General features: G+C 36.8%; 9 protein-coding genes and 2 non-coding genes across 11 annotated transcripts; 6 read left to right on the plus strand and 5 right to left on the minus strand.

Annotated features, from left to right (window-relative positions):
* Positions 1-70: 70 nt before the first annotated feature.
* Positions 71-143, plus strand: Smki_10.trna16M. Its single transcript has one exon. It is a non-coding gene; the product is annotated as a tRNA-Met (tRNA).
* A 140-nt stretch (positions 144-283) lies between these two features.
* Positions 284-1,255, minus strand: CTK2 (Ctk2p; the record flags this gene model as incomplete). Its single annotated transcript, XM_056223514.1, has 1 exon — positions 284-1,255. One exon carries the CDS (start codon positions 1,253-1,255, stop codon positions 284-286), a length of 972 nt encoding a protein of 323 aa, XP_056077525.1.
* Positions 1,256-1,523: 268 nt separating this feature from the next.
* On the minus strand, positions 1,524-1,607 carry Smki_10.trna17L. Its single transcript has one exon. It is a non-coding gene; the product is annotated as a tRNA-Leu (tRNA).
* Positions 1,608-4,310: 2,703 nt separating this feature from the next.
* On the plus strand, positions 4,311-10,412 carry CYR1 (adenylate cyclase; the record flags this gene model as incomplete). Its single annotated transcript, XM_056223515.1, has 1 exon — positions 4,311-10,412. One exon carries the CDS (start codon positions 4,311-4,313, stop codon positions 10,410-10,412), a length of 6,102 nt encoding a protein of 2,033 aa, XP_056077526.1.
* Positions 10,413-10,762: 350 nt separating this feature from the next.
* Positions 10,763-11,374, minus strand: SYS1 (Sys1p; the record flags this gene model as incomplete). Its single annotated transcript, XM_056223516.1, has 1 exon — positions 10,763-11,374. One exon carries the CDS (start codon positions 11,372-11,374, stop codon positions 10,763-10,765), a length of 612 nt encoding a protein of 203 aa, XP_056077527.1.
* A 458-nt stretch (positions 11,375-11,832) lies between these two features.
* On the plus strand, positions 11,833-12,189 carry COX16 (Cox16p; the record flags this gene model as incomplete). Its single annotated transcript, XM_056223517.1, has 1 exon — positions 11,833-12,189. The coding sequence occupies one exon, from the start codon at positions 11,833-11,835 to the stop codon at positions 12,187-12,189; it is 357 nt and encodes a 118-aa protein (XP_056077528.1).
* A 226-nt stretch (positions 12,190-12,415) lies between these two features.
* OST1 (dolichyl-diphosphooligosaccharide--protein glycotransferase subunit OST1) lies at positions 12,416-13,846 on the minus strand (the record flags this gene model as incomplete). Its single annotated transcript, XM_056223518.1, has 1 exon — positions 12,416-13,846. The coding sequence occupies one exon, from the start codon at positions 13,844-13,846 to the stop codon at positions 12,416-12,418; it is 1,431 nt and encodes a 476-aa protein (XP_056077529.1).
* A 517-nt stretch (positions 13,847-14,363) lies between these two features.
* PRE3 (proteasome core particle subunit beta 1) lies at positions 14,364-15,130 on the plus strand (the record flags this gene model as incomplete). The annotated part of the gene is made up of 2 exons (XM_056223520.1): positions 14,364-14,428; positions 14,545-15,130. The coding sequence occupies 2 exons, from the start codon at positions 14,364-14,366 to the stop codon at positions 15,128-15,130; spliced, it is 651 nt and encodes a 216-aa protein (XP_056077530.1).
* Positions 15,131-15,812: 682 nt separating this feature from the next.
* Positions 15,813-17,621, plus strand: AVT1 (Avt1p; the record flags this gene model as incomplete). The annotated part of the gene is made up of 1 exon (XM_056223521.1): positions 15,813-17,621. The coding sequence occupies one exon, from the start codon at positions 15,813-15,815 to the stop codon at positions 17,619-17,621; it is 1,809 nt and encodes a 602-aa protein (XP_056077531.1).
* Positions 17,622-17,864: 243 nt separating this feature from the next.
* On the plus strand, positions 17,865-19,640 carry MPP10 (rRNA-processing protein MPP10; the record flags this gene model as incomplete). The annotated part of the gene is made up of 1 exon (XM_056223522.1): positions 17,865-19,640. The coding sequence occupies one exon, from the start codon at positions 17,865-17,867 to the stop codon at positions 19,638-19,640; it is 1,776 nt and encodes a 591-aa protein (XP_056077532.1).
* Positions 19,641-19,991: 351 nt separating this feature from the next.
* On the minus strand, positions 19,992-21,602 carry MRX12 (Mrx12p; the record flags this gene model as incomplete). Its single annotated transcript, XM_056223523.1, has 1 exon — positions 19,992-21,602. One exon carries the CDS (start codon positions 21,600-21,602, stop codon positions 19,992-19,994), a length of 1,611 nt encoding a protein of 536 aa, XP_056077533.1.
* Between the last annotated feature and the right edge of the window lie 68 nt (positions 21,603-21,670).

The raw sequence follows: 21,670 nt of genomic DNA on the forward strand, positions 1-21,670 counted from the left end.
AAGGTGAACTTTCCCAAGGTTGAAGTATAACAAAGTTAATGATATGGCCAATATAGTCATTATATTATATGCTTCAGTAGCTCAGTAGGAAGAGCGTCAGTCTCATAATCTGAAGGTCGAGAGTTCGAACCTCCCCTGGAGCAACTTTTTAGCCAAACCCATAAAATGTATCTCTATTATACTTTGATACATTAATTAAAGAAAAGAAAAATGAAGTACCAGACTTTTGCTTTCAAGAAATACCTCTTGTATTGATTTACTTAGTTTTATAAAAGAGAAGTTTCTATGCATGTTTTGTAGAGTTGACTACATTGGATTCACCGTTAATTAGGTCCAGTGAAAGTACGTATCTTCTTTCTTGAACATTATTATCCCTAGTAATAGTTATGTAAGGATCCGCATTCAGCACGCGATCCGCTATTTGTGGCAAACCAAATTCTGGTCCTGCATTTTTTTTCAGGTCCATAAACCTGTCAACACCGACTGGAAGCATACCCTCTGGTAAATGCCGTTGTAAATCGCAGATGTCAAATGAATTGATGTAAAAATTCACTATATCAAAATAAGCTTCATTTACTGAATTTTCATCTGTTTCAAATAATGAATATCTTTTACTTGACCAACCATTATTATCCAGTAATTCGTACGCTATTTTTAGAATGGCCAACGCGATGGAATGCTGGGGTATGACCAGGATCGTTTCTAGCTTTAAGGCGTCGTAGGCAATTATCCAAGCTAGATGGCATAATTTGTAATCAAAAGATAGTTCCCTACCAATCTTAATAACATACTCATCAACATGAACGTGATTATTCACTCTATAGTCGAAGGAACACGATTCCAGTATTCGAAGTTCTATTTGAAATACTCTTTTCTTGAAATTTTCCAAAATCTCCGTATTGATTTTGACCACATTTCTCAACCGTAATGACAAAGTACATATCTCGTTAGTTTTCTTGATCGTCTCAACTTCTTTGCAACCCAAAGTTAGGCAGCTAGTCGCCACAATGTAGCAAACTTCTGATTCGAAGCGATTAAAAAGATGATATCTTTGATAAAAATATACTGCAGTCTCTAAAGTCTTTCGCGGAAATTTCAACTGGACACATAAATCACTTAGAAACTTGAACACAGCTAGTTTTTTCTGGTTGTAATTTCGATAATCTGATATAGTATTCTTTTGAGCTCTTTGAATTTGCCTTTTGGACAGAAAAGGTCTCGAAAGAAAGAGCTGCGTTTCGAAAGTGCTAGGCATAATACAGTAACTGTCTCTGTACTGTCCTTGCTCTCTACATACCTATATGCTTTAAAAGTAACTTTCATTGAAGTATTTGTATATAGATTTTGATCATCGCGGATTTTCGCAACGCAATATAAAAGTCGTTACCCGCCAACTGAATATCTCATTGGTTTGTACCAAGCCGTAGTATAGTAGTAAAGTGCCATCATAAAGTCTACAAATATATACAGCATGGAAGAATCAGGGTACTCCAAGTAACTAGGGAGGAGAAGCTAAAAAATAATGAAGGATGCGAGGTTCGAACTCGCGCGGACAACCGTCCAACAGATCTTAAGTCTGCCGCCTTAGACCACTCGGCCAACCCTCCAACACGTTGAGGGAATTATATTACGGGCTCGAGTAATAGCAGGGTGTCTTGACAATCCTAGTATATACTATCTTAGGCAGGTAAGTTGTTGTCAAAACGACTTATCAACTTGATTCACGGGATGTTACTTATCCTATATATTATATAAGATATGGTTTATACCAAATAGTGGAAGCGCGGAATCTCGGATCTAACTAATTGTTCAGGTATTTATACATTTGATTAGTTCAGCTCAGGAAGGCAGAGTTTTACCTTATGTTGTTGGAATGAAAATCAACTATTCGTCTAGCGACTAGTAGTCATACTACTAGTACATTATCATATACGGTGTTAGAAGTGTTGGAATGAAAATCAATTATCGTCTATCAACTAGTAGTCATACTACTAGTACATTATCATATACGGTGTTATAAGATGACATAAGTTATGAGAAGCGGTCATCGAAATAAGTGGAAGCTGAAGTGCAAGGATTGATAATGTAATAGGATAATGACTGACAACATATAAAATGACAATAAAAGCATATACAAAATTATGTAGAATTACGAGTTCCAGTTATTGGATTCCTATATCCTCGAGGAGAACTTCTAGTATATCTACATACCTAATATTATTGCCTTGTAAAAAATGGAATCCCAACAATCATCTCAAAATTCACCCACTTCTCAACATTATCAATCCTTGCACTTCAGCTTCCACTAATTTAGATGACTATTTCTCATCATTTGCGTCATCTTCTAACACTGTATATGATAATATACTAGTAACGTAAATACTAGTTAGTAGATGATAGTTGATTTATATTACAACAAGAATGATGTGTTGTCATACTGAAGTATCTCATCTTGAGATACAACAAAGAATATCAGCATAACGGACTTATCAAAGTTCGGAAGGATCATCAGATAAACTTTAAGGCAGTTCTCCTATTTGTTGATAATTAGTGGTTTAGTGAGTTGTAGTAATTAAGAATAACTCGTTCTTTCTTAAATATATAAGAGAGGTATATAAAACACACACACACTGATTGGTTGTGTTAAACCCAATCGTACAGACATAACTCGGAACATTGATGATAAGATTTTGGTGATATCTGGTCTTCTTATATACCAAGTTCTGGTCAATTATTAGATCTTCATCTTATTATTGCAGTAATTTCTATAATTAGAATATGCCTACTCCAATTTAATTGGTATCATCATAAGAATGTTTGTATTCATTTACCCAACATTATTAGTATCATGTTAAAGTATGTTCGTCATCAAGTACTTCAATTATACGAATAAATGTATGGTAGCAATTACTTATTCCAACAGAAGAGCCACCTATTCCAACAATAACTGTTGAAGTAGGAATGACAATGCGTAAAACAAAAGAACAACAGATATATTATTGTGTAAAATTAATGGTTTTCTTTTGTGGATTCCAATATCCTCGAGGAGGACATCTAGTATATTCTGTATACATAATAATATTACCTTTATCCACAATGTAACCCCATCAGCTTTCTCAAAGTTCCCCGACCTCTCAGTTCGACTAGAGTATCTTCGCTTGTTTCGGATGTAGTTGTGGTTGCCATTTTTGGCAAATGTTAGTGTTTCGCCTGTGAAATAGTCGTTACTGTTCAACTATGATAGAAAACTGAGAGAGGCTGTTTCCATATTAACCATAAGGTACTCTACTATACACCTTTGGAATTATAAGCATATGTCATTTTTATCATTGTGAAATACCCCATCCCAAATAATACCACATGTGTAGAACATACTAGAAGTTCTCTTCAAGATCTAAAAAATCCATGAGGGGTAATCAATAGATGTAGATAGTTATACAATCTCTTCTTCTTCTTTCATAAGGGTTACCTTCGTTCATTTTAAGAGTACATTATCAACCTTTGTTCTCCAGTTTCCATTTAGGTGATGAGGATCCGACTATGATTTTATTCGCTTCATAGTTTGTATCATCTTGAAATAATGTATATGATAACATCCTAGCAGATTTACTATTAGCGGACGATAGTTGATTTTCATGATGATAGCAACCACAATTTTAGCGATTAGGTGCTTTGTCTCATTAAAAACGTGCTGAAACAGCTCATTATTTTTGACCTGAATGAACGACATTTTCTATTCCAGAAGGCGACTATATATGAATTTTACATGGATCCAAGTTCCAAATAACCAAAAGATGAAAATACTTTATTTAGAACCAATTACGCACTTCTTCTCCATACACAATTGCACCATCAATCACACGTAACCTCGTTTTATACTGGCATGGTAATGATAATTGTATAACTCAAGGAAAACCAGTTGATAATGGTATAAGTATCAGCGTTTACGAACCAACCGCTTCTACTTTGGGTCTTGAGAACTATGAAATAGAGCCTTCTGTAATATTGTTCTACAACAAATTAGAACGTTCAATTTAAAACCTTATTTTTCACTTACATTTTTTTTTTTTTTTTTTTTCTGTTGCTTGGAAGGAAAGCAGGGGGGACTTACCATAAGAAGGCGATTGTTAGAAAAGTGGATTCTCTTTCAGTAGTATGGAGCCTGCTGAAAAGAATAGTAGTAGAGTAGGGAAACTTTAAGGAGACTTTTGTTGTGGTTAGAACGCAAAAATCACATTTCTTCACCATCAACACTAGGGCATTAAGAAACGAGTAAAAAAAGTACAGCAGAAGACATCCCTCAGGTCAAAATGCCATCAGAGCCTGATACTGGTTTAGGAACTGGCCCTCACGACCACAAACGACCAGGACAACATGAGGAGCAGAATCACTTTACGGAAACACCTGACGGCAAAGCTCACGATGGTGCACCAAAAATCAAGAAGCATTACGACCAAAATAATGGAGACAAATCAAGAAGGAATAGCGCATATAGTTATTATAGTCCTCGTTCGCTTTCCATGACCAAAAGTAAAGAGAGTGTTACTCCAAATGGCATGGATGATATTAATGTTCCCAATGCAGAACATTCAAGACCCGTAGAACCGAAAATGAGAAGAGGCCCATATTTGCTCAAGAAAACATTAAGTAGTCTTTCGATGACCAGCACGAATAGTAACCACGATGATAATAAAGACCATGGTTATGCTTTGAATTCTTCCAAGACGCATAACTATCCTTCCGCTCATAGTCATCATGACAACCATCATGATCATCATCATGTGCAGTTTTTTCCCAATAGAAAGCAGTCATTTGCAGAAAGCTTATTCAAAAGGTTTGCAGGGTCAAACAATCACGACAGTAATAAGTCAGGAAAGGATAATAAGGTTGCGAACTTATCCCTTTCGACGTTAAATCCTGCGCCTGCCAATAGGAAACCCTCTAAAGAATCTGCATTATCTACCCACTTGGCAGATAATGTACCGAACGCTCTACGAAGGAAGGTATCCTCATTAGTTCGTGGTTCTTCTGTCCATGATATAAGTAGTAATAATCCGGATAAACAAATCAGACCAAAAGTTATTTCACAGCCAGAGAATGCATTACATTCGTCCGATGTTTCCAATAACAAACGTTCACACAGAAAAAGCTTCCTGTTAGGTTCTACATCTTCCTCAAGCAGTAGAAGGGGCTCTAACGTTAGCTCAATGACTAACAGTGACAATGCGAGTATGGCAACCTCGAGTAGCCATGCTCTCCATCATAACGTACCTAATATCTCTCCAACTACTAAAGGCAAAGAAAGCGTTAACAGCAAATCTGCTGATCACCCTGATAATAAATCTGAAAAAGTTATTTCAGGGCCTAATGACAACATTCCAGAAAACCCTATTTTTGAAGACAAACGTGAGGCCAGAACATCCACCATAGAAAAACCCATTGCATATAAACCATCTCTCTTTAGGTTAGACACAAACCTTGAGGATGTAACTGATATTACAAAGACAATACCTTCCACAGCTCTCAATTCCACAATAAACTCTACGCACGGTACTGAAACAGCCTCACCTAAGACAGTAACTATGCCAGAAGGCCCACGGAAATCAGTTTCGATGGCTGATCTTGCTGTTGCTGCTGCTGCACCCAACAATGAATTTACCTCAATTACTAATGATAGATCACAATGGGTAGCACCTCAAAATTGGGATGTTGAAACGAAAAGGAAAAAACCAAAATCTAAAGGGAGATCAAAATCAAGAAGAACCAGCATAGATGCTGATGCACTTGACCCTATGTCGCCGGCACCACTTTCAAAAAAAGATTCTCGCCATCGTAAAAATCGCCACCACCATCACCATCACGACCAAAAAGATAATGAATCGACGATTACTGCTGATAATAGTAACTCAAGCTTTATTAATATACCGAAAGAGAACATTTCAAATGAAAGCAAGCAGGCGGTTGATTCTAAATCTGTAAACCGCTTAAGAAGTAATTTGACTATGAGTCCTCCAAGCATTCAATATGCTCCATCAAATATAAATGAGGACTACGACACATCATCGACTTCCTCATCTTTGCCGTCCTCATCAATTAGCTCAGAAGATACATCTTCTTGCAGTGAGTCCTCTTCGTACACTTATGCCTATATGGATGCTAATAGAGAGCAGGACACCAAAACACCAATCCTGAATAAAACAAAGTCATACACTAAGAAGTTCACATCCTCTTCAGTAAATATGAATTCATCAAACGGCGCTCAGAGTTCGGGATTATTACTACAGGATGAAAAGGATGATGAAGTAGAGTATGAATTGGAACACTACTATAAAGACTTCAGCGATTTGGATCCAAAGAGGCACTATGCGATCCGTATTTTCAATACTGACGACACTTTTACTACTTTGTCATGTACTCCAGCGACTACAATTGAAGAGATAATACCCGCACTGAAAAGAAAATTCAACATTACTACGCAAGGAAATTTTCAGATTTCCCTGAAAGTGGGAAAGTTATCAAAAATTTTAAGACCAACTTCCAAACCTATTTTAATTGAGAGGAAACTTTTACTTTTGAACGGATATCGAAAGTCCGACCCACTCCATATTATGGGTATTGAAGATCTAAGTTTTGTTTTCAAGTTTCTTTTCCATCCTGTCACGCCTTCTCATTTTACGCCCGAACAAGAACAAAGAATAATGAGAAGTGAGTTTGTTCACGTAGATTTGAGGAATATGGATCTAACCACTCCTCCCATTATTTTTTATCAGCATACATCAGAAATAGAGAGTTTAGATGTATCCAATAACGCGAACATATTCTTACCTCTGGAGTTCATAGAAAGCTCAATAAAATTACTAAGTCTAAGAATGGTGAACATCAGAGCATCTAAATTTCCCTCAAATATTACTGAGGCATATAAACTGGTATCCTTAGAATTACAGAGAAACTTCATAAGAAAAGTACCGAACTCGATTATGAAGCTAAGTAATCTAACGATATTAAACCTTCAATGTAATGAGCTTGAAAGCCTACCAGCAGGGTTTGTTGAACTAAAGAATTTGCAATTATTAGATTTATCTTCAAACAAGTTCATGCACTACCCAGAGGTCATTAACCATTGTACGAATCTTTTACAAATAGATTTATCATATAATAAAATTCAAAGTTTACCACAATCCAGTAAGAAGTTAGTGAAACTTGCAAAGATGAACCTTTCTCATAATAAACTAAATTTTATAGGCGATTTATCGGAAATGGCAAACTTGAGAACGTTGAACCTAAGATATAACAGGATATCATCAATCAAGACCAATGCATCTAACTTGCAGAATCTTTTTTTAACAGATAATAGAATTTCAAACTTCGAAGACACTTTGCCAAAACTAAGAGCGCTTGAAATTCAAGAAAATCCAATAACATCTATCTCTTTCAAGGATTTTTATCCTAAAAACATGACAAGTTTGACACTAAACAAGGCACAGCTGTCGAGTATTCCTGGAGAATTACTCATCAAACTATCTTTTCTTGAAAAACTTGAGCTAAATCAGAATAATTTAACTAGACTACCACAGGAAATATCCAAGTTAACTAAGTTAGTTTTCCTTTCTGTGGCGAGAAATAAACTAGAGTATATTCCTCCAGAACTCTCTCAGCTCAAGAGTTTAAGGTCGTTAGATCTACATTCCAATAACATAAGAGACTTTGTCGATGGTATGGAAAATCTAGAGCTGACATCATTGAATATTTCGTCTAATGCATTCGGTAACTCTAGTTTAGAAAACTCATTTTACCATAACATGTCATACGGGTCAAAGTTGTCTAAAAGTTTGATGTTTTTTATAGCTGCAGACAATCAGTTCGACGATGCTATGTGGCCACTTTTTAACTGCTTTGTCAACTTGAAAGTGCTAAATCTTTCTTATAATAATTTTTCCGATGTATCGCACATGAAGCTTGAAAGTATCACCGAATTATATCTCTCCGGTAATAAGCTTACAACATTATCTGGGGATACAGTTTTGAAATGGAGCTCTTTGAAGACTTTAATGTTGAATAGTAACCTAATGCTTTCTCTACCTGCTGAATTATCGAATCTTTCACAACTAAGCGTGTTTGATGTTGGAGCCAATCAATTGAAGTATAACATATCGAACTATCACTATGATTGGAATTGGAGAAACAATAAAGAATTAAAATATTTGAATTTCTCGGGAAATCGAAGGTTCGAAATAAAATCATTTATAAGCCACGATATTGATGCTGATTTGTCTGATCTGACCGTTTTACCTCAATTAAAGGTGTTAGGTTTAATGGATGTAACGTTAAACACCACGAAGGTACCGGATGAAAACGTCAATTTCCGTTTAAGAACGACTGCATCAACAATAAATGGGATGCGCTACGGTGTTGCTGATACGTTAGGTCAGAGAGACTATGTATCATCCCGTGATGTCACTTTTGAAAGATTTCGGGGTAATGACGACGAATGCTTATTATGCCTTCATGACAGCAAAAACCAAAATGCTGATTACGGTCATAACATTTCTAGAATTGTTAGGGATATCTACGATAAAATACTAATCAGGCAACTGGAAAGATACGGAGACGATACAGACGACAATATAAAAACTGCGCTTCGTTTCAGTTTTTTGCAATTAAATAAAGAAATTAATGGGATGCTAAATTCTGTAGATAATGGTGCTGATGTTGCTAATCTTTCATATGCAGATTTGTTAAGCGGTGCTTGCTCTACTGTGATATATATCAGAGGGAAACGACTTTTCGCAGCAAACCTAGGTGATTGTATGGCAATTTTATCCAAAAATAATGGTGACTACCAAACTCTAACCAAACAACATCTCCCCACAAAAAGAGAAGAATACGAGAGGATTAGAATATCTGGAGGGTATGTCAACAATGGCAAATTAGATGGCGTTGTTGATGTATCTAGGGCAGTCGGATTTTTTGATTTGCTTCCTCACATTCACGCTTCCCCTGATGTTTCTGTTGTGACTTTGACGAAGGCAGACGAGATGCTTATTGTAGCCACACATAAGTTATGGGAATTCATGGACGTGGACACAGTATGTGATATTGCCCGGGAAAATAGTACCGATCCGCTGCGTGCAGCAGCTGAGTTAAAGGACCATGCTATGGCCTATGGCTGTACAGAGAATATTACTATTTTATGCCTTGCTCTCTATGAAAACGTCCAACAACGGAATCGGTTTACCCTAAATAAAAACTCTTTGATGACTAGAAGAAGTACTTTCGAGGATACAACATTAAGAAGGCTTCAACCTGAAATATCACCCCCAACAGGTAACCTAGCAATGGTTTTTACTGATATTAAAAGCTCAACCTTTTTGTGGGAGCTGTTTCCAAATGCAATGAGGACCGCAATAAAAACACATAATGATATAATGCGTCGTCAGCTGCGAATTTACGGTGGTTACGAAGTGAAGACAGAGGGTGACGCCTTTATGGTGGCATTCCCTACACCAACCAGTGGTCTGACGTGGTGTTTAAGTGTTCAGTTGAAGCTTTTGGATGCACAGTGGCCGGAAGAAATTACCTCGGTTCAAGACGGCTGCCAGGTTATGGATAGAAACGGTAATATCATTTATCAAGGTCTATCAGTTAGAATGGGTATTCATTGGGGTTGCCCAGTCCCAGAGCTTGATTTAGTGACTCAAAGAATGGATTATTTGGGCCCAATGGTTAATAAGGCTGCAAGGGTCCAAGGCGTCGCGGATGGGGGCCAGATTGCAATGAGTAGTGATTTTTATTCTGAATTTAACAAGATAATGAAGTATCATGAGCGGGTGGTGAAAGGGAAAGAAACGCTCAAGGAAGTGTATGGTGAAGAGATCATTGGAGAGGTGCTTGAAAGGGAAATTGCGATGTTAGAAAGCATTGGTTGGGCATTTTTTGACTTTGGTGAACACAAGCTGAAGGGATTAGAAACCAAAGAACTTGTTACAATCGCATATCCTAAGGTTCTTGCTTCCAGGCACGAGTTTGCATCTGAGGATGAACAGACAAAATTAATTAACGAAACAATGCTGTTTCGCTTAAGAGTTGTTTCAAACAGAATAGAATCTATCATGTCAGCCTTAAGTGGTGGCTTCATTGAGCTGGACTCTCAGACAGAGGGAAGTTATATCAAGTTTAACCCTAAGGTGGAGAATGGTATCATGCAGTCAATTTCAGAAAAAGATGCATTGTTGTTTTTTGATCATGTAATCACTAGAATCGAATCCAGCGTGGCATTACTACATTTGCGGCAGCAGCGATCTTCAGGACTGGAAATTTGCAGAAATGATAAATCATCTGCCCAAAGCAATATTTTCAATGTTGTTGATGAACTTTTAGAAATAGCTAAAAATGTAAAGAATTCATCGACTTGAGTTTTGTTATGAATTTTATATCGCTCTGCCAATTCGTTTGAACACTCACGCGTATGAAAAGCACTCGGGCTTATTAATTCATATATATATAATGCAAATATAATAGGAACATAACATTTTAAAATTCAAGTGCCAAAACTCTTCTCGTTTCCTCAATGCCGCTAAATATTAAACTAGCGCTAATATAAAATACATATAATTAGCTTTCCTTCTGAAAAACCGGTAAAAAAGACAGATTTATAAAGTCTATAATGCTGAAGTTTACGCCATTTTTCATGTACGTACCCCTTCCTCTTAGGTGGCTCGATGAGATTCGCAGAACTGCTCTGGTTGCTTTTAATTCGTAAATCTCATATCTGGCTTTCCAGGTCTTTCAGTGGTATCGGTGATTGGACTAGTAGTGTGTGATCACTTTGCTGCTGGCTTGATGCCACCAGTTGGTTTTCTCCCTCGTTAGGATCAACCAAGCCCTCAAAAAAGGTGTCTTTGAGCTCTCTCCATCTTGTGGTCCATGTCCCCAAAAATATTAGTATCAAGGATGATAGAACTTGAAGGAAAAACCAGGAAAAGGAAGGAAATCTCCAAGTATAAAGAAACACCACTATAAAATTAATGGCATGTATGGTGATAGCAAAGTCCCATGCCAGTTTACTTCGACCAACAATAACTGTTAAGAAAAAAACACATATTAATGAATCCAAAAGCCATAAAAACGACAGTGACAGACCGTAAGCGTTCGTAAAATCAATATTCTCCCAAGAAAAGAGCCACTTTCTGATTTCAAGATCATAGCCCGCTAGTTTACCCCAGCAATAGAAAAGAATAGTACCTGTAGTGTAATAGAAAACTTGCAAAAGAATAATTTGAAGTCCAATCTTACTCGGAGAAAGAGAATCTTGTTTGAAGATCTGAGAAGGCTTTAACTCATTCGGTACCCGCAAGTACCTTCTTATCGAAATCATGTTACAGGAGCACTAATGCTTTTACTTTATCTGACTTATATATGAATCCTTCTCAGCCTTCCTAAATATCATCTTTACATGAAGTCACAGAACATTCGGGAAATATCGTGAACCACGAACATGATGAATGAGAAAGTGCGTGTTCGTGGCTTATCCTGCTGTATTTTAGGGGTTACTGTGAATCAAATCATACACTGTTAGTACTTAAATAATGATATGTGATTGATTTCATGATAGTGCACATCTTTTGCTATGCTTAGCAGTTGTCACAGCTTGCGAAAGAAGCAGATTAATGAAGCCGGGTTATGGCCTTACATCAATCCTTGAAAGCGAATGCACTTTCTTGTATCTGCTACTTAGTAGGGTTCATAACCGGTTTTACGAAGAGACAACAATATATCAACGAGATTTCTATATTTTAGTTAAACTACTACAATATCAAGGTATTTATCTCTTAAATGTCGTTTGGCGGGAAAAAATTCAGATCTAGGAGACAGCAGCTCGCTTATGAAGCATCCATAGCGGGGCGATATAAGAAAGCATTGAGTAAGCACCCTTTCTTGTTTTTTGGCTTGCCATTTTGCGCAACAATAGTATTAGGTTCATTTTGGTTGTCCAACTTTACAGCTATCAAGTATGAGCAAGGCGATCGTAAGGTTCAGGAAATTAATGAAGAGGACATTTTGAAAATGAGAAAAAATCAAAGAGAATTCGACATAAAAGAGGAGTACTACCGTTTGCAAGGTCTTTCTGAAGAGGATTGGGAACCTGTACGCGTAGCTAGGTTAAAGGATGAATCGGAAAATGTATGGTAATTGTTAAAACTGAAACCTTTTAACATTTCTCTGCTTTTAAACCTTTTCACGGGGAACAATATATATGCATTGATTATTGTGGAAGATAACTAAAACGATATCTAAGAACTGCTTGTGAATACTTTTACTCGTTGAAAACGTCTTATCTATGAAATTTATATAAAGATGAGACATTAAATTTATTGGTCTTGTTTCATAAAAATATATACCATTCGGTTATATGAAGCTAGTTTGTTACATTCATATTCAAAGTTTTTAAAACAAATATCCCCATTAGTGCAGTAAAAATATAGCAAGCAATGGATAGAGGTTTCTTTAGAAAAGAGTTTTTAGAGTAGTCGTACTTGATCAAGACCTGGCCATTAGCAACTTGGGTGATCAAGTTTTTGTATTGGAAAGTTAGTTTAACATGTCCCTTATTTAGGTCAAAATAAGATTTTTGGGTTTCTATGGAAACATTTGTAAAGGGGACAGGAGAATCAATATCGAAAATCTTTGCTCCCTCTGGAAGAAATACCGATAACTCAACATTATCGTATACAGTATCCGGCGGACCATTGAGTATTGGGATAGACGCAATGTATTTCTCTTCTGAGCTAGAGGATACATGCAAGAAATCGGACAACTGATTAGTCCAACCAACGGTGAAGTTATAGTTCCAACCTCCAAATATTGGGAATCTTGGTCTTATGAAGAAATGGTCACGTTCTGCGTGCGAGGTGGAAACAAGCCCAACCAGATCTGTAAAATAATGGTCAGTGGCTCCCTCGGGTAGTAACATGTCTAAGACAGTGATAAAATGAGTTTGCCTCATATTCTGACTTTGGATTTGTTTCATTAATTCTAATCTTGAAAATCCTTTGGTTAGTTTAACAGCTCTATTTGTTAATTCGTAGTACTCTTCAAACTGAATTGTAGAGGCCCAGTGAGAAAGCCAGATATCTCTTCTTAGGTTGACAACTTCATTCAATGGGGAATTATGCGAGTAAACAACTGCCAAATTTTCATTTTCAGTAAATCTTGGAATGTCTTCCCAAGGTCCAAACTCAAAAGAACTGCCGCTAACTTTTCCCAGTAAATCTGCATCATTTGGAGGATGAAATTCCTCAAATGAAGAGCTGCCTATCAATGTAAGTGAGGCTTTTCTGGTATCATATGCAGAAAGTGGTAATCTGTTCGTTGTCCATAATAGATGTTGTTCCTCTGACATCCCAACATGCTCAGGATAAGGAATACCGACAGTATTAAAGAAACTTTTAATCACAAAGGATACTTCTTCCTGTGGGGAAATGGCAGTTGGAAACTCAATGACCCCGTATCTAATGTCATTCTTACCTTCAACATCAGTTGCAGTAGTTGAATTGGTAAGCAACTGACTATTCAAAAAGATATTTTGATCGCTCAAGAAAGCAGAGAAAAAGGAAATCTTATCAAAAATGTCACTTTCAAAGGCAGCAAAGTATTCAGTTTCAGGCTCAGTTGCTATGTTTCTGATGGTTATTTCAACTGTTTCCAAAATATAAGCGTTGGAGACGTCAACTGTTCTCCTATAATCAACGTTTTCCCAAGTTGCAGGTGGTTCGTGTTGTGCAGCCAAAGACACGTTGGAAAAAAATAGGAACAATCCCACTATCCAAGAAAACCAAGTACCATTCATTTTTCAGCACCAGCGGTTTATACTATGTATCTGATTCTGAGATAGAAAAACCAATTGGTTGCCTGTTGATGAAGATTCTCACATCCTAAGTATCGATTTTTACTGTGCTCAGCTTGCTTCTCTAAATCTTCCAGGAAAAAAGCACTACGCGTATGCTTACCCTGTTTGTGAAGAAGGGACGCAATAGTATTCTATGGGCAATTGAAGACAGCCTCATGTACAAGATATGAGCGCCAGACTTTAGTCAAATTATCTATCATAGAGTACTTAGCTGGCCTGAAGAGCGTCATGTCAGTTCATATAACATGGCCCTTTCCAATTATTTGCCGTCTCTGCTCTACTAATTGATTTCTTCTCGATTTTGTCATCTTCGTTTTCCACACGCAACGGGATTCAATTCGGTGGCAAAAAGGGAAAAAGAACTGAAATATAATGTTACACCAGACTTAATAAGTAGCAATACCAGTACGGATAGACTACAAACTGCATTTTTAGAGAATACAAATAGCGATCCAAGATGAATGGAATACAGGTAGACATTAATCGTTTGAAAAAAGGTGAAGTCAGTTTGGGTACCTCAATGTATGTATATAAGGGTTTTTTCTTCCATCTTTATCATTTCTTAAAAACAATGAGGCAACTCTTAAATTCGGTTCAATTACTAACTAGCAGGTTCTCATACAACCATAATACAATAGTATGGCTGTGACATTTAAGGACGGTGTGATACTAGGTGCTGATTCACGTACTACCACTGGTGCGTATATTGCTAACCGTGTGACAGACAAATTAACCAGGGTGCATGATAAAATTTGGTGTTGCAGATCCGGATCTGCAGCAGATACGCAAGCAATTGCTGACATTGTTCAATATCATTTAGAATTATATACCTCTCAATATGGTACCCCCTCCACAGAGACTGCGGCCTCCGTATTCAAAGAACTATGCTATGAGAATAAGGATAACCTGACTGCCGGTATAATCGTGGCTGGATATGATGACAAAAATAAAGGAGAAGTATACACCATTCCAATAGGTGGTTCAGTACATAAACTACCTTATGCGATAGCAGGCTCCGGATCCACTTTTATATATGGGTATTGTGATAAAAATTTTAGAGATAATATGTCAAAAGAGGAAACCGTAAATTTTATAAAGCATTCGCTCTCGCAAGCTATCAAATGGGATGGTTCTTCAGGTGGAGTCATAAGAATGGTTGTTTTAACAGCAGCAGGTGTGGAACGTTTGGTATTCTACCCCGATGAGTATGAACAACTACAATAATCTCAGGAAAATCTGGTACGTTTTCCTTCGCTCTGTATTTGTTAATAAATACCTATGAGTGTACATAGATATAACGTATATTAACTCTATAACCTCTCTGTCTTTCTCTATTATTTGTGCTATTATGCAGATTGTGTCACATATCATCGCCAGGGTGGGATATCCAAGGACGGACAACTTGCCAGGCAGGATCTCAGTAATATGCAAAGCATATTTCATGGCGAAAAAAGAAAGAGAATAAGTGCATCAAACTCATTTACAAATTCGTGATACATTGTCTAGATGCTCTATATTTTACAAATGGTGATCTTACTTATGTATCTTGAAAAAAACGGACTACAGTAAATTGTTAATGGTTCAGTTCTGTATTGCTTTTTAAACATAACTTTACTTTCGGAAATCAAAACCAGTAATTTTTTAAAAATTAACTATTTAAAGTTGGGTATTAATTTTAATAGAAAATAAAAAAAAATAAAATTTTTATTTTTAATTAAAGCACGTGATTATTTATTTATTTTTTCAATATTATGTCAACAATTTTTTTTTTCTTATCTTCTGTCCCGAGGGGTGGAATAGCAATAGATCGAGAATATAAATATTCCACTAAAATCTTTAAAGGAAAAATGTGTGCAGTGCTATTACGTAGAGATATGTACTCCATATTATTGATTCCGAAGCGCAAATGCCTGAGCAAGATCCACTGAATCCCAATGGCCGCAAGCGATCTGAAGTTCACTATATTTCAATTCCATTGAACAGAGGTTCTGCGTTTTCACCAGATGATACCATATCACAGTTTCAATCTGATGGATTCATGACACGTAGACAATCTATTTTAGACCAGCCGGTCGGCTCTTTTAAGGGAGTTAATTCTCTAAGTAGATTCGCGACCTCGCTGAGAAGAGCTAATTCGTTCCGTAACATCGAACTAAATGCGGATAACGAAAGATCTTTTTTTAAAGAGAGTAATGATGAAACTTACGACCCTGATACTTTGGCTCCAGCTTTAGACGGTAGAAGGTTGTCAGTAACTCTTAATAATGCAGGTCGTCCCCGTGTTAGTAATTTAGCCAACAACGATAGAGTCAGCACAGTTAGTATGGCTATTCACGACGATGATTATGGGTCTATTCAAAATTCCACAATTGAGGATTCAGGATCTATACTACGTCCTACCGCCTCTTTAACCGAAATGATGAGCGGTGGCGCGGGACGTAGCTGTATAAATAATGACATGGAATCAATTGTAGTGAAAAGAGTGGAAGGTGTAGATGGTAAGGTGGTGACTCTTCTTGCTGGCCAATCGACCGCCCCACAGACTATATTCAATTCGATTAATGTACTGATCGGTATTGGACTTCTGGCGTTACCTCTTGGGTTGAAATATGCCGGCTGGGTTCTGGGGCTTACTATGCTTGCCATATTTGCCATAGGAACATTTTGTACAGCCGAACTTCTGTCTAGGTGCCTAGATACAGATCCAACTTTGATATCATATGCAGATTTGGGATATGCAGCATTTGGTTCGAAAGGTCGTGCACTAATTTCTGCTTTGTTCACGCTTGATCTATTGGGTAGCGGGGTGTCTTTGGTGATTCTCTTTGGTGATTCTTTAAACGCTCTCTTTCCTCAATATTCAACCACTTTTTTCAAGATAGTTTCATTTTTTGTCATCACACCTCCGGTTTTCATACCATTGAGTGTTCTTTCTAACATCTCACTCTTTGGTATTCTTTCAACAACGGGGACTGTGTTGCTCATTTGCTGTTGCGGATTATACAAGTCATCTTCACCGGGATCATTGATTACTCCAATGGAAACGAGCATGTGGCCAATCGACTTGAAGCACCTCTGTCTATCTATTGGTTTATTGAGTGCCTGTTGGGGAGGGCATGCAGTTTTTCCTAACTTGAAGACAGATATGAGACATCCGGAAAAATTTAAGGACTGTTTGAAGACAACTTATAAGATAACATCGGTCACTGACATAGGCACAGCCGTTATCGGATTTCTGATGTTCGGTAATCTGGTAAAAGATGAAATTACTAAGAATGTTTTGCTAACGGAAGGATATCCAAAATTCGTATATGGCTTGATTTCAGCACTTATGACTATCATTCCTATCGCGAAAACCCCGTTAAATGCAAGACCCATTGTTTCTGTGCTAGACGTTCTCATGCATATACAACACATAGATGAAACGGCTAGTGTTTTGAAAAGAAGAGTAGCAAAAGGTCTCCGGACGTTCAATAGGATTTTCATCAATGTTGTTTTCGTTTTGATAGCTATCAATTTCCCTGAGTTTGATAAGATTATTGCATTCTTAGGTGCAGGCTTGTGTTTTACAATTTGTCTCATTTTGCCGTGTTGGTTCTATTTAAGATTATGTAAGACAACTATTAAACCATGGGAAAGAGTGGCCTGTCACATAACCATATGTATAAGTGTTGTATTGTCTACATTAGGAGTTGGTGCTGCGATCATCTCTTAGTCAGCGACATACTTGCTATATTAAGAGATTTATTCATTTCAGTTCCTTCTGAGATGAATATCGAAAGTATAGTGTACATATTATTCGTGTAGAGTTATTTTTCTTTCATTTTCATTTTCATTTCGGTATCGGCCGTCAGAATGAACAGTAGAAAATTTTCTCTTTTGCGATGAGCTTTGAAGAAGTATTGGTGTTTTATGAATAAAAGATGAGTACACGAAGAACCTCAAGGATAGTCGCATAATGTCGGAACTCGCTGAAGTTTTGAAATCTAATGCTGGCGGTATTTTATTGAAAGACCCTTCTACTACCTTTAAAGATGTCAAAACTTATATAGATTCAGTTATTAATACTTGTAAAAATGCGAACATTATAAAGAAAACAGAATTAGACGAAATCACTGTTGATGGTTTAGATGCAAATCAGATCTGGTGGCAGGTCAAACTGGTTCTTGAAAGTATTGATGGTGATTTACTTCAAGGAATTCAAGAGCTCAAAGATGTTTTCATACCTTCTTCTCACAATCCTCCTGTTGAGGACAATTCAAACATATCGTCTGGAGAAGAAAGTGCAAAAGAAGAGGCAGAGAGCTTTTCTGAAGAGGAAGCAATACTTTCTGATGAAATTTCTGTGGCTGAGAAGCAGGGCGGTGATAGTTTCTCCGAGGAGGAAGAGGAACCTATACCGGATAATAAAGAAGCAAAGACGAAGGCAGATTTTGTCGAGGAAGATAAAATATCTTCTAGGCAAGGCGAAGGGAATTCATTAACTGATCCTTATGGTATTAATGACAAATTCTTCGATCTTGAAAAATTCAATAGAGAGACTTTAGCTTCGGAAAATTTTGATGAAGCTGCTGACGAGGGTGAAGATGCAGAGATAGATTACTTTCAAGATGTACCTTCAGATGAAGAGGAAGAGGAGGCCATTTATTATGAAGATTTTTTTGACAAACCTGGAGAGGAATCTGTGAAGAACAATCTTGACATAAATGATTCAGAAGATGATGATCAAACGAATGAAAAGGAGTATGATTCTGTCATGGATAAAGTCAAGTTAGACTTGTTTGCTGATGAGGAGAATGAGTCAAGCGCTGAAGAAATGGGCGAAGATAGCGGCAAGAATTTATCTACTTTTGAAAAGCAACAAGTAGAGATTAGGAAACAGATAGAACAACTAGAGAAGGAGGCAGTCGCCGAGAAGAAGTGGTCTCTGAAAGGGGAAGTGAAGGCCAAGGATCGTCCTGATGATGCACTACTTACTGAGGAACTTGAATTTGATAGGACTGCAAAACCTGTACCTATAATAACAAGTGAGGTTACGGAATCATTAGAAGATATGATTAGACGGAGGATACAAGATAATAACTTTGACGATCTTTTGAGAAGAACCCTGTTAGATATCACGCGCAAGCCTCAACGGCCTCAATTTGAACTAAGTGATACTAAATCTTCGAAGTCCTTAGCAGAAATATATGAGGATGACTACGCACGTACTGAAGATGAATCTGCTTTAAGTGAAGAACTTCAAAAGGCACATCTCGAAATATCAGAACTTTATACCGATCTGGTATATAAGTTAGATGTGCTTTCGTCAGTACACTTTATTCCTAAACCAGCAAGTACTTCTTTGGAAATTAGAGTTGAAACACCCGCTATATCGATGGAGGATGCTCAGCCTCTTTATATGTCAAATGCATCTTCTCTGGCTCCCCAAGAAATATATAATGTTGGCAAGGCAGAAAAGGAAGGAGAAATCCGCTTGAAGAATGGTGTTGCAATGTCTAAGGGAGAATTGACTAGGGAAGATAAAAACAGATTACGCAGAGCTTTGAAAAGAAAGAAGTCGAAAGCTAATTCATCAAACCAAACCAAAAAATCCAAAAGGAATGAAGTAGTTGACGCTCTGTCAAGAGCTAAAAATATCACTGTTATCAACCAAAAGGGTGAGAAAAAGGATGTTTCTGGTAAGACTAAGAGAAACACATCGGGGACAGATATCACTAATATAAAACTCTGAGCATGCAAGCAATAAAAGGTTAAGTTTGTATTTAGGTAAAAATAGTATTTCGCATAGCTACGTTAACTCAGCATTCATTATCGAACATCGAATTGTAGCATCAGTTACTTTCTGAAGGAACAATTGAAAAATAACATATAAAATAATCTGCTTCAGTAAGTATTCCTGTTAAGATGCAGAAATCATGTTTACTCATAAATACCAGAAGTAACTATTAGCAACCTTTTATTGGCAATTGAATGACTGTATAGTGTTTTAAAAAAAAGGGTATCGAAAAAAAATCTTGCTAGCACTATATATGGTGGCATTTACGAAATAAGTGCGCGTGTATAAACGTAATCTAGTGCTAAGTTACACGTTCTCCATATAATGTACTATCTTAGATTGCATAACCTCTTTGCTTTTCTTAACTTCTAAGGCCTCTCCATATTGTAACAAAAGCTTTTTTATTCTTTTGGCAGCGGTTGGTCCTGATATCACCTTCTCCCCTAGGGCACCATCAAATATAACCCTTGCAAAATCGGCATCATCTTTGGATAAGAAAGCCAAAATAAGCGATTCAGTTAGTACATCACTCTCTGCAATGTCTGTGGAAGCATCCTTATCTCTTTTAGCTTTAGGTATATTAGAGTTATAAATCTTGAGAGATAAATCGATATTCGTTCTCGCGTTGGCGACAACTAACACACTTTGAGCTTTACTTTTAAGTTTACCATCGATATTGTCTTTAATAAAAGCTTCTGAATACTGAAGCATTTTTTCATTACCTGTTCTATAGCCCTCGCAGCAAAGCGTTAAAAACGCTTCAAACATTAAGTCATCTTCATTGTTTTCAAATTTCAAGAGGTACTCGTGGTACAACTCAAAAAATAAAGAAATTTTTCCTTTAAAAGCTCCAGTTATTCTTAGTAGCTTAAGTGCTAATTTTAAATCCTTTTTGTCTGCGTTCTTTTCTTGAATTTCTAAAAACAATTTTCTGAATGCAGTTTCTGTTTTGCGTGCATTCTCCTCTGGAAATTTAAAGCTCCAATTATCGTGACACTGCAATTTAACCATCTCTATCTCTTCCTCCATCTTGCCGATAATTTCTTTTTCTTCTTCAGTTAATTGTATCATATCTTTTTCACCTAGGACTGCTATACACTTATGCAGAACTATTGGATCGGCTATTATGTTATTAAGTGGATAATAATTATAAATTTCATAAATTTGGTATGGTGTCATTTCATTAGCATACTTATCAAAAAAGTTCAACGGTATCTTATAATTGAGCACAGAGGTTAAAACATCTGGAATTCCGTTATCTATTGCGTAAATAAGAATAGATTCTATGAGATTTGGAGATACAATATAACTTGGGGAAAAGTGCTCAATTAAATAGAGACATCTAACGAGATCTTGGTGAGTTAAGCTTTTTTTTCCATCGACTTTTTCAGCCTTGTCAAACTTGATAATTTTATCTAAAACCACTTCAATTAATTCATCAGGAACATTTTCAATTGAAGCCTTATATTGTATGAAAAGTTCCCAAGAACTCTGTACTCTACCCGGATTGTTCTTGATAATTTGCTTTATGGCGGAAAGTGATGGTTTTATATCAAGCTCACGCAAATTATTAGAGTGAATTGTTGCAATACTGTAGTCAAGATCACTTAAGTTTTCTATCATTAAGTTGTGCATCACGGCCGCATATTCTTTAGGAACTTCTAATTTGTTTAAATTTTCGATAACATTTTGCGATAGAGAGTATGGGTCAAAAGTAGCTATATTTTCAGGCAAATGGCGGCGAATAGGATCGAAAGAAGGATGGATTAGAAGGTTTTTGATAATGTTTTTCCTGTTTGAATGAGATATTAAAGAGTACAACCTCCTGTTGGCCAAAGTAGCAACTGAGCGAAAGGAACGTAACATTATCTGGGTGGCAGATGGCTGACTAACATTACAAAAGTAGTTCTTTATCATACTATTTTATGCCTTAGAGAATATAATTTTTTCGATTAGTTTCAGCCGTCGAAAAACTTAGTTATGTT

The sequence above is a fragment of the Saccharomyces mikatae genome (genome assembly GCF_947241705.1).
Source record: "Saccharomyces mikatae IFO 1815 strain IFO1815 genome assembly, chromosome: 10".
NCBI lineage: Eukaryota > Fungi > Ascomycota > Saccharomycetes > Saccharomycetales > Saccharomycetaceae > Saccharomyces > Saccharomyces mikatae.